General features: G+C 46.1%; 1 protein-coding gene across 1 annotated transcript in view; it reads left to right on the top strand.

The window, feature by feature from the left end:
• The window catches only part of LOC125456173 (uncharacterized), a 117789-nt gene that overhangs the window by 42254 nt on the left and 62784 nt on the right, over positions 1-12751 (top strand). The window contains exons 8-13 of the mRNA XM_059648228.1: positions 2105-2198; positions 4103-4232; positions 6348-6528; positions 7670-7808; positions 8985-9109; positions 10867-11000. Of these exons, the coding sequence (XP_059504211.1) occupies positions 2105-2198; positions 4103-4232; positions 6348-6528; positions 7670-7808; positions 8985-9109; positions 10867-11000 (803 nt within the window). The remainder of the gene's footprint in view (positions 1-2104; positions 2199-4102; positions 4233-6347; positions 6529-7669; positions 7809-8984; positions 9110-10866; positions 11001-12751) is intronic.

Genomic DNA, 12751 nt, shown 5'->3' with positions numbered 1-12751 from the left:
ATGACACCAAAAACTCGTGGTGGAGCCATCAGTGAAGAAGGTTATCTCCAGAGTACAATTGGACCTTGATCACATGGCCCTTGGGCCGAGGTGTGGCAGATGGAATTTAATTCAGATAAATGTGAGGTGCTGCATTTTCATGAGGCAAATCAGGGCAGAGCTTTTACACTTAATGATTAGGTCCTGGAGAGTCATGCTGGACAAAGAGACCTTGGAGTGCAGATTCATAGGTCCTTGAAGGTGGAGTCGCAGGGAGAAAGGGTAGTGAGGAAGGTTTCTGGCACGCTTGCCTTTATTGGCTAATGCATTGGGTACAGGAGTTGGGAGGTCATGTTGCAGTTGTACAGGACTTTGATTAGGCCGCAAAAATAGAAATTGCCAGAAAAGCTCAGTGGACCTAGCAGCATCTGTGAAGAAAAAAAATGAGAGTTAACGTTTTGGGTCTGGTGACCCTTCCCCAGAACTGGGGAAGGGCCACCGGACCTGAAACATTAACTCTGAATTTTTCTTCACAGATGCTGCTAGACCTGCTGAGCTCTTCCAGCAATTTCTGTTTTTGTTCCTGATTTATGGCGATTGCAATTCTTTCGGGTTTTATTTTTCAGCCATATTTGGAATACTGCATTAAATTCTGGTCTCCCTGCGACAGGAAAGATGTTAAACTTGAGAAGGTGCAGAAATTATTTACAAGGATGTTGCCTGAGTTGGAGGGTTTGAGTTATAAGGAGAGACTGAATATGCTGGGACATTTTCCCCTGGAGCATCAGAGGCTGAGAGGTGACCTAGAGGTTTATAAAATCATGAGGGGCATAGATAAGTGAACAGCGAAGGTCTTTTCCTCAGCGTAGGGGAGCCCAAAACTAGAAGCCATAGGTTTAAGGTGGACGAGGTAAGATTTAAAAGGGACCTAAGGGGAAACTTTTTCACGCAGAGGGCGGTGACTGTATGGAACGAGCTGCCAGAGGAAGTGATGGAGGCTGGTATAATTACAGCATTGAAAAGTCTTCTGGATGGATACATGAATAGGAAGGGCTTAGAGGGGTATGGGCCAAATGCTGGCAAATGGAATAAAGTCAGTTTAGGATATCTGGTCAGTGTGGATAAATTGGATCAAAGGGTCTGTTTCTGTGCTGTACATCTCTATGACTCTAAGCCAACTGATTCCCCTGCCCTTCTAGTACCCACCATCCACATATCCCAGATTTAATCATTACTTGGCAGCTATGTCTTCACCTGCTGAGGTCTGGGGTTACCCTCTCTCCTTGTCTCCTTGGCTTAGCATCATTTTACATAATGAATAAAAGAAAGTTCTTGTAATCCGATTTAACCTGGCAGTTGAGGATTGTAGCCAATTCCCTGAGACAAGATGAATTGGAGGTTGTAGACTTGCTCACCGAGCTGGTGTGTTTGATTGCAGATGTTTCGCCGCCTGGCTAGGTAATAGGTAATAATTACTCAATGAGGAATTCTATAACTGCATCCACAACCTGAGCTACAGATCTTTCCAAAAAACTTTAACAAGATGAATTTGGAGTGTGAACATGAGAACAGATTGAGGACTGGGACAGGGGGCTCCTTAAGAATGTGTCCGGGATGGAAAAGTAGTTTTGAGGAATGAGAGTGATGTTACTGAAACTTGGCAATATCTTAGGGTGTGACAGGGTAGGCACAACATTTCAAAGGCAGGTAGATCTGGAACCAGGGGACTTCTACTCATTCTACTCAGGTTGAGGGATAGGCCAGTCAGGACTTAGGGGAGGAGGAGTGTCTTCACTCAGTGGGTTGGGGGGATGGGGGGGAAGGATGATGGGGGAGGCAAATCTTTGGAATTTCAGAGCCTGTGGAAATTGTGGAGTATGCTCAAGACAAAAATTGATAGCAAGTGATGTGGGGTTAGTGATCATTTGGCAATAAACCAAATAGGCTGTGAGACCAGTCAGAGGAAGCAGAGCGATCCCAAATTCCACTGTCTCTGTCAACCAGTGGACTGAGGGAGAGAGGTGGCAGGGAGGAAACTACCTGTGTTTGCCCTTCAGGGTGGGGTTATTTCTGGGTGACCTGGGACAGGATATCTTATTCTCTCACACTCTCCTTCTTGGTGCAGGTTTGACCAATACCTGAAAACATACCCAGATCAGCCTATTGAGCGTTCGCCTTCCATGTCAATCCTGAGGTCAATCCAGACGATAAGCCGGAAGGTGAGTTGCTTTGGTAAATCACCTCCCTGTGAGCTGCATTGGCCATTCATGGATATCCCAGGGCACTTTTTAGCCAGTGATAGGTTTTTTGGAATGTTGTGGTGCTTCTCCTTGTGGGGAGGGTAGGTGATGGGGCAGGGAGCAGTGGGAGAGGGTCGGTTTTGGTTGGGGCGTGCATTCAACGACAGGGTGGGGTTTGTCACAGGCGAGGGTGATGTCGCGAGTGAGTACTTTAGGGGAGAGCATGGGGTGGTTCAGTTTTGCAATTTATGCACAGCAAGCTCTTGCCAACAGCAATGTGTTGGTGACTGGTTAATCTGTCTTTGTGATGTTGGTGGAGCAGAGAAGTATGACCAGGACACTGGGAGAAGTCCAGGCTGTCCGTGAGCTACGCAAACACCTAACGTAAGAAAATTGGTCAAGCTCATCAAGTGGTTGATCAGTATTTAGTAGAAGTGACATGCATACACAAAGACCCATTTTCTGTCACCAAAAGGAATATCGTAGACTACCTAGAGTGAGGAAGCAGGCCATTTGGCCCATCAAGTCCACACCCACCCTCTGAGGAATATCCCTCCCAGACTCCCTTTAACCCTCCATCTCCCATTGCTAACCTACCCAGCCTGCACCCCCCGGACACTATGGGCAATTTAGCATGGCCAATGCACCTAACCTGCATATCTTTGGACTGTGGGAGGAAACTGGAGCACCCAAGACCCATGTCCCTTGAGCTGTGAGGCAGCAGTACTAACCACTGAGCCACTGTGCTGCCTGTGAATATGTTCGAGCCTTTCCCCTTTTACAAATAACCCAGAGGCATGGGGACCCTGTTGCTTTCTCCATGGCAACATTTGTCCATTCAGAGTGAACTTGTCAAGAAATCAGCCCATTGCACTCCAGTGGTGGAAATTGCTCGAAATTTGGCTTTCTTGCACATGGTGCAAAAGATGCCAGGTTTCAGTAACACCTTTCTTTTCGGTAACATCCTCTTTCAAATTGTACACTGTGGGACCTTTCAAAGTAGATGAGGGTCATGGTTTGACATTTCATCTGAAAGCCCCTGACAGTCCAGGACTCAAGTTGGAGAGTATGACAAAGACCGGATACTAGAGCTTCAAATAACTGTGGAATGTCAGAAGACGGCACTACCTTTTGAAGAGGTGTCCACAGGCCAGCACCGAAACAGGTCGTCCAGCTATGACCCTCGTAGCTGTTTGTAGGATCTTGCTGTGCCTGGGCTGCCTACCATGACAGCAGCATTAGGTGTGTCAGGAAAAGGAAAACAGACCTGTTACCCTTGTGAAAGCCTTGAGGTTGTGAATGGAGTTACAGAGATGCAGTGGAGGCAACTCTTGGGATAGGGGTTGGCTAGCAGGCATTGTCTGAAGGTGTGAGCTTGAGCTGACCAGGACTGAATGGGATGCAATTCCATTGTGACGGGATTCTGGACGGGTTTGAGAGGGTGGGAATTGAAAGGATGTGGGGAGCAGGCAGAAATGTGGAAGGTGAGTCATAACCACCTGGAAGGTGGGTAGGGGTTGATGGGCCAAATGGTCTGCTTCCGCCTTTCCTATTTCCTGTGTTTATGTGCCAACACGCTTCCCCTAGCAGAACAGGAGGAGAAATAAAAGGAACAACGTATCTTCAGTGGTCAGGGAAAGGATGCTTCTCCTTGTGGGAAGGGTAGGTGATGGGGCAGGGAGCAGTGGGAGAGGGTCGGTTTTGGTTGGGGCGTGCATTCAACGACAGGGTGGGGTTTGTCACAGGCGTGGGTGATGTCGCGAGTGAGTACTTTAGGGGAGAGCATGGGGTGGTTCAGTTTTGCAGTTGCACAGCTGGGACATGCAACTGAAGGTCCTGCCTTGAGCTTTCTCTCTTTTTCTCTCTACCTCTGTGCTTTTCAGAACCGCTCATGGAGGGAGCTGGTGGCTATCATCAGGTCGGTCGTCACCTTCCGGCGGATGATCTGGAATCCCCAGCTCCGCCTTCACTTCATCCACTTCCTGCGCGATGAGGTCTACAACAATGACCAGAGTAAGGCCACAAAGTTGGGGGCGGTGGTGAGCGAGTCTTCGAGCAGGGGCAGCGGCTCACACTAGAACCAGGAGGTTGAGAGAAGCTGCCCTTCACCACACTGCCAGTCGTATAGCATAAGAAATAGAAACAGAAGTAGATCATTCAGCCCCTCGAAGCCCAGCCCGCCATTCAACAAGATCTTGGCTAATCTGTCCTCAAATTCTCTTGTGTGTCAGCTTCTCATAGCCCACAACTTCTAGGACGTTTCAGGAATCTATCTATCTATCTCCATTCTATCAGCGACCTAGCCTCCGCAACACTAGAGAATTCTAGGGGGTAGAGAATTCCAGACATTCACGACCCTCTGAGAGAAGAAATTCCTTCGCATCTCAGTTACATTCACCCGCTAATGAAAGCATCATTTAGCCTGTCAAAACGTCTTTCATATATTTCATTAAAATCACCCCTCATTCTTCTAAACTCCAAAGAATAAAGGCCTAACCTGATTTGCCATTCTTGACAAGGCACCTCCTTCATCTCTGGAATCAGCCCAGTAAATTTTTTTGGAACAGCCTTGAATTCCAGTACATCCTCTCTTAAATACCGGGAACCAAACTCTGGGTGCAGCGTCACCAAAACCCTGAACAGTTTGATCCCTATTTTTAAACTCCGACCCCCGCCCCACCACCACTAGTAATGAAGGCCAAAAATCTGTATGTGTTCCGAATTACCTGTTGCGTGTTACAGCAACTTTGTGTCTCATGCACAAGAACACTGATCCGTCTGCACTGCACCTTCCTTTTTCGAGTCTGTCTCCATTTAAGTAGTAGTGCGCCTTTGACTCTTTCAGAGTTCATGACCTCACTCTTTTCTCCATCTGCTGTGTTTTCTTTTAGCCCCCTCCTTCAACCTGTGTCCCCTTGCAATTTCCTTATATCTTGATAACATGAAACAAAGCCCTTTGGCCCATCACCTCAATGCTTGCCTACCTCCTGCCATCCCTGATGTCTGCCTTTGAGCCACCAATGGTTCACCAACTGTTGGAAGCAAGACGTCACCCTTTTTGTGGTATCAAGCTTTCCTGAATTTTGAGAGGCTGCCCCATTTTTACAGTGGATTTGTCCTGGAGATCAATGGAAAGTTTGTTACAAAACCACATGTTTACACCTAACACAGGCTTTTGCCAATGACAATCACCACTGAATTCTGGTCACCCTGCTATAGGAAGGATGTTATTCAACTGGAAGGGATGCAAAAAGATTCACAAGGATGTTGCCAGGACTAAAGAGTTTGAGTTACAAGGTAAGACTGGATAGGCTGGGGCATTTTCCTTTGGAGCATTGGAGGCTGAAGGGTGACCTCGGAGAGGTTTACAAAATCATGAGGACCGTGGATATGGTGAATAGTCAAGGTCTTTTCCCCAGGGTAGGGGAGTCCAAAACTAGCGGGCATATGTTTAAGGTGAGAGGGTAATGTTTTTAAAAGGGACCCAAGGGGCAACTTTCTAACACAGAAGTGGTGCTTAAATGGAATGAGCTGCCAGAGATAGTGCAGAGGTGAGTACAATTAAACATTTAAATGACATTTGGACAGGTACATGAATAGGAGAGGTTTAGAGGGATATGGGACTAGTTCAGTTTAGGAAACTTGAGCAGCATGGACAAGTTGAGCCAAAGGGTCTATTTCTGTGCTGTATGACTGTCCAGCTGTCACTGCCTATATCAGCCACCTTCACTGCATTGAAGAAATTCTCCTCTCTGGTTTCGGGCAGTCATTTAAAACCTGAGTTTCCGCCTGTGTACTGACCCTCCTGATTGCATTTACTCTGTCGAAATCTCCCATGATTTTGACCGCGTCTATCAAAGCTCCCTTTGATTCCCCCTCCTCTTTGAGGCGCCCTGTCCCAGATTCTCCAACCCCTCCTCAGTTCTGAAGTCACTGGGCACTGTCTCTTTAGTGCCCCTTCTGATTGCTGTTATCAATTACCAAACAAAGTCAATTCAAGGAATAGGGTACCTCTCCAAGGAGAGTCAGGATGCAGACCTTGCATGGCGAATGTGAAGCTGAGTGTAACTTTGTCATGAGCCGATCCCCTCCAACCCATTAACAACTTTTTCTCTCTGCAATTTTCAGACATTGTGACATCTCGGGTCATGACCAGAGTGCCATCCCAGGGCGGTTCCCTCATCTTCCGAGGGATTGATTATGTGGACGATTCTGACACCCCACACTTGAGAAAGCGAACGATGTTCAATCGACAGGTCATAATCAACTACCTGGTCAATGATCTGCACTTCTGCATGGAAATCGAGCAGTAAGTGGGCACAAGACTGGGCATCAGAGTAGCTGCTTGCCTAGTAATGGGTGAAGGTGGAGAGATGAATGCTTAATATTAGTGCATGTTTGTGGCACTGCTGGATAATTTATTGCCTGTCCCTAGTTGCCCCCTTGAGAAACTGGGAGTGAGCTACCTTTTTGAACCACTGCAGTCCACCTGCTGTAGGTGGACCCACAGTGCCCTTAGGGAGGAATTCCAGGATTGTGATCCAGTGACATTTGAAGGAATGGTGATATATTTTCATGCCAGGATGGTGAGTGCCCTGGAGGGGAACTTGCAGGGGGTCGTATTGCCATGTAGCTGCAGCCTCTCCGTCTTCTGTAAGTTTCAGTCAGATTCCACGCCCCCCCCCCTCCCCCCCCACCCTCATTGTCCTAAACTCCATCCAGTACAGACCAAGAGACCTCAACTGCTCCTCATATGACGAGACTTTCATCCCTGGATCATTCTTGTAAACTTCCTCTGGATCCCCTCCAATACTAGAACATTCTTCCTTAGATACAGGGGCCAAAACTGCCCACAATATTCTAAATGCAGTCTGACCAAAGCCTTATACAGACTCAGCAGTACATCCCTGCTCTTGTATTCTAGCCCTATTCAAATGAATGCTAACATTGCATTTACCTACCCAAACACCAACCGAACTTGCATGTTAACGTTAAGAGAATTCTGAATTTGAACTCGCAAGTGACTTTGTATGTCAGATTTCTGAAACCTTTCCCATTTTGTGAAATAGACAATGCCCCTATTCTTCCTACCAAATGGCATAACCTCACACATTCCCAGATTGTATTCCATCTATAACTTCTTTGCCCATTCTCCTAGCCTTTCCAAGTTCTTTAGCAGCCTCCTCCCTTCTTCAACTAACTTTTGTATCATCTGCAAACTCAGCAACAATGCCCTTAATTCCTTCGTCCGGATCGTTAATATGTAACATGAATAGCTGTGGTACTCACATGGACCCCTACATATCTCCACGGAGTAAAGCTCCTCTATGTTGTCATGGGAGTGTTTGATGGGGACAGGGACAGCACGGTGTCAGATATAGAGTAAAGTTTCTCTTTACACTGATTTGTTTTGGTGCCAATTATTCTGTTCACTGTCTCTGCTCTTTCAGGTACGTGAAACGGGCAGAAGCTGCAATCATGATGGCTCAAGTGGGACTGCACGACGAGATTTACGAAGGATTGCTTCGGGCCAAAGTGGAAATGATCATCAGACTCTTCCTGCACGCGGACACTCTGCCGAGGCTCAGGGTTAGCACCGTCGGCCTGAGCTGAAGGGCCTTGCTGCTGTCACAGCATATTGACACAGAAACTGCTCACAGGGACCTGGCTCCTTCATGCTGGGAGGGCCAGCCCCTTCAGCAGAGGAGGGCAGTGGGGGTCTGTGCCCCCACCCGCACAGTGACGGTCAGCACCTACAGTTGAACCATTGAGCCTGCTCCACCATTCACTCCCATCATGCACCACCCTGGGTCTCAACATTTGCTATAGCCAGGGCTAGCACCAAGGTCAGGGGGCCCACTGATGCCCCTATTGTGGGCCTCATGCCCTACAAGATCATTCTGCTCCCTTCCTCCCCCCAGCCCTACGTGCCCTTGCTCAGTGCAGGTTTGTGGCATAACATAATATTAAACATCACCGAATTGTTACAGTGCACAAGGAGGCCCTTCCACCCATCCTTTCTGGACCACTCTCCGAATGAGCAATTCACTAAGTGTCATTCTCCTGCCTTCTTCCTGTCACCCTGCACGTTGCTTCTTTACAAATAGCAGTCTCACTCCCTTCAGAATGTTTCATTTGAAGCTGCCTCCACCACACTTTCAGGCAATGCATCTCAAACCTTAACCACTCACTGGCTGAAAATGTTTTTCCTCATCTCATTTTTGTTTCCTTTACCAATTACTTTCAATCTGTGGCCTCTCGCTCTCAATCCTTTCTTGAGTGGGAACACTTTTTCCCTATTGACTCTGACCAGACCCCTCCTGATTTTGAATTCCTCAATCAAATTTCCTCTCAGCCTTCCCTTCTCCAAGGAAGACAGGCCTAACTTCTCCAATCTATCTTCGTAATTGAATTCCTCATCTATGCAACCTCCCTCTTTAGTATACTTTATTCTCATTTTCTTTATCAATTTCTTGGTCCTCTTTCGTGCAGTTCTAAAACTCTCCCAATCCTTAGGCTTACGGTTTTCATGAAAACTTTATAAGCCTTGTGCTTTGACCTAATGCTTCATTTAACTTCTGTTGTTAATCATGGTTCTCTTGCTTTTCCTTTTGGGTATTTCATATCTAATGTCCCTCATCCCTTGGAGGGATCCACTTGGCAATCCAGTGCATCTGTTGGTCATGGAGATGGAGCACATTTTGTGGTCTAAGGCACCTGAAGGAAACCAGGTCTTGTTAATGACGATGTTTTCTTTCTGGGTAGGTGAATATCATGGACTATGAGAAAGACAGGATCATTATGAGCAGTCGCCATGGCAAACTGGAGCCGGATCTGTTCCACCAAGCACGGATGACTATCATCCTCCCTCTGCTTCACTTCTGGAGAAGGTCAGCTCTCTCACAATAGGAAGAGTCTCACAATGTATTTTGTCCTGGTTTCTTCTCCAAGACATATTGAATGAGAGATGTCGAGCAGTCCGTAGTCACATAAACAGCTTGTGAGGCCTTGGGGTTTTTTTTAAATGTTGGGACAATAGAAGCAGCCTGGACGCCTGTAGCCAGACTTCCAGACCGGGATTTCTTGACTTTTTTTAGACTTAGCTTTAAACAGTTGCTGTTGGAGTCTCAGCAGGGAAGAAGTTGCATTAAATGTCTCCTGGCAGCTACTCTTGAGTTTTCCATTGATATTTTTTCTCTCTCTGCTGCTGGCTTGCATGTGAGACAATCTGTTTCTGAATTTGCCTTTTTGCCAAGGGCCGCATTTGTGGGATGTTGGTAAATGGAACAAGTTAATTAGTAATATTTTACTGTATCATTTGTTTTGTTAAATTTTCCAAACGAGTTGTTATTCCTATTTTTTGTCGTATTTTAACTATAGAATTTTCACAAATTGTTTTGCTTAACGTCGAATAGTTTGACCAATTGCATTGCATCTGAATCACAGTGCATTATATTTGCCTTTAAAATAAGAAACATTTAGGGTCTAGGCTTCCTTCTTAATATATTTTGAGAGGATCTGGTCTGGTCCATAACAACAGTGACACTGGATCCACTGGAGAGTGCCAGTGAGGTGCTGGCTCCTGTGCCAATACCACTGCACTTGGTATTGTCCTTGAGAATGTGGGTTCAAATCCCACCTTAGCAGCTGGTGGAATTCCAACTGAGTGCATGAATCTGGAATCAAAAGTTAATTTCAATGATGGTGACAACGTTGATTGTGGTATTGATTTGTCTTGGTTCCCTAAGCAAAGGAATTGTTTATCCAGCTTGGCCTCTGTGTGACTCCAGACCTACAGCCATATTGTTGGCTCTGAACTTCACTCTGGAAATGGGCCAGTGAGAACATAGTCCAGGGACATCTAGGGATGGGCAACAAACACTGGCCTTGCCCATAACCCATTTGAAAAAAAAACCTCCTTGGAGTTGGCATTTTGGACAGTTCTCAGCACAGGCCTTCATTCTGTAGTTCATTTGAAACTGCAACACAAATACCAATGTTAGCCGCAAACCACCTCCAAGCGAGAGAGACAGTTTACTTCAGGGGTGCATGTTGGTGTTGAAACCACTGAAAGAATTCCACCGAGGCCAGTATTGCATCACTAAGTCACTTTTTGTTTACACAGTACACGGACTCTGACTGATGTGATTCTATGACCAAATAGCTCAGAGCCAGTCCCTACAAAGAGGAGACTCTCTGAGACTCCAGTCAGCCAGGGCTCTCTGTTTGGACCAGATTAACAATGTCCATGTGGGATGTCATACTCAATGAGTCGCTGAGCAATCTGTTCCAAGCCAATAAAGCAAACCGCTTGTAAGGTCTTGGGGTACTTTTAAAAGTTGGAACAAGAGAGGTCGCATGAAAGGCTGTGGGGACAAGCTCCCACAGAGCCAGGATTTTCATTTAATTTTCAGCAATTGCTGGGGTCTTGAAGCGGGGTGTGGAAGCTCTTATTCCTCTCTCTGTTGCAGCTTGAACGTATAACCTTCGGGGCTCTTTGGAAGTGCTGAGCCATGCCTGATGATTCTTGATTTTTGAAAATATCTGGTACTTGCAAAGGGTATGTGAGAGGGAAAGTGATAGACCTCTGAACGTTTTCATCAGAGTTGAGCATGTTGATCTCTCGCTTTCTCTGTCCTTGTCACAGATACTGTGTTGCGAATTCTTTAAGGATACTTGGGAAACCTAGGCCTTCATGGAAGAAGGAGCATTCACCTTCAAATTATCTCTATCCATCTCTTCAATATATGACCAGTGCCTTGGTGCCTCAGTATACTGCAGGTGAGCATCACCCAGGGAATGAACGGCAAAGATTAAACCATTTGAACTGAATCATTGAAATAATTTTTCACCTCAGTCAATCTATTTTCCATTTCTGACTCAGTGGCTGAAAACTGTATCAGTCCACCTTCCATTCTACATCACCTCATCCTGTACCTCTTCCACACCTCTCTGACATGGACCTGGGCCAGGAGGTTCTGTGTTGTTTGTTGACTGTAAACATTTGATACAAAGCCTTTGACTGGTACCATTCCATTGTCAGTCAAAGGGTCAAAGAAAATAGTAATGTGGAGATCGAAAAGTCTTAGACTGACACTCCTCTCTGAGTGTTGAGATTGGTTGGCTTGCCGAGGTGGTTTGTTGTTTTGCAGACAATTTGTTACCATGCTTGGTAACATCCTCAGTGCAGCCTCCGATGAAGTGTTGGTGTGTTTTCCTGCCTGGTTTCCGCTGAGATGGATTGCCTCACTTCCGGTTTTCCTTGGTAGTGGAATGTATATGGGGTCGAGTTCAATGTTTTTATTAGTAGCATGCTTCTTGGAGAGCCATGCTTCCAGGAATTCTCGTGCCTGTCTCTGCCTAGCCTGTCCCTGGATCTTGGTGTTGTTTGAGGAACTTGGTGTTGTCTCAGTCGAAGTCATGGTTCTCCTTGTCCATGTGGATTGAGATGAGTTAGTATTGATAGTGTCTTTTTGTAGCCAGTTGGTGTTCATGTACTCTTGTTGTTAATTTCCTTCCTGTTTGTCCAATGCAGTGTTTCTCGCAGTCTCTGCAGGGGATCTTGCAGATGACATTGGTCCTGTCCATGTTGGGGAGTGAGTCTTTAGTTCGGGTGAGCAGTTGTTGTAGGATTGATGTGGGCTTGTATGCCACTCTGATGCCCAATGGTTGTAGGAGTCTTGTGGTGAGTTCCGACATGCTCTTGATGTAGAGTAGTGTGATGAGTATGTAGGGTAGTGTGATGACTGTGCCGGGACATAGAATCTTTGTGATGCTGTTCGTGCAGACAGTAGATCTGTAGCTCAGATTGTGGGTGTTGAGGTTGGTTGGCTCTCCAATTGTTGTTTAGCAATCTCTGAGTGCCTGATGGGGACAGTGTGGAGAGAGCTTTAGTCTGTATTGAACCCTATGCTGTCCCTGCCCTGGGAGTGTTTGATGGGGACAGTGTGGAGAGAGCTTTAGTCTTTATTGAACCCCATGCTTTACATGACCTGGGAATGTTTGATCGGGACAGTTTATTTTAAGTTTCACTCTGTATGCTTTCCAACTTCTTTAAAAATCTGACCTTTCATCAGAACCGGAAAAGGTTATCGACATGACAGATTTGAAGCAGGTAGCAACTCAAGAATGAAGCAGCAAAAGGAGAGAAATCCAATAAACGTCACTGGAGAAAAAGTGCTATGGAAACTAATGGGGCATTTTCAGGATAGCACTTTTAACTAGTGGAGTGCCACAGGTCTCAGTGCTGAGGCCACAGTTAGTCACAATATACTGTGACGTGGATGAGGGAAGTGAAATGTACTATCGTCAAGCTTGCAGATGTCACAAAAATAGGTGGGAAAACAAGTAGAGAAGATATGACAAGTGGAGATGAGATAAAGAAGGATATTGACAGGCTAAGGAACTGGGCTAAAATTCGGCAAATGAAATATTATATGGGAAAATGTGAGTTATGCACTTTGGCAAGAAGAGTAGAATTGGTTTCAGAAGTGATCAGAAGTAATCTGAAGTTAACTTGGCTAATGCTGGGT

Source organism: Stegostoma tigrinum, chromosome 8 (assembly GCF_030684315.1).
Source record: "Stegostoma tigrinum isolate sSteTig4 chromosome 8, sSteTig4.hap1, whole genome shotgun sequence".
In the NCBI taxonomy this organism is placed as follows: domain Eukaryota; kingdom Metazoa; phylum Chordata; class Chondrichthyes; order Orectolobiformes; family Stegostomatidae; genus Stegostoma; species Stegostoma tigrinum.
This window is presented reverse-complemented; position numbering and strand designations above follow the sequence as displayed.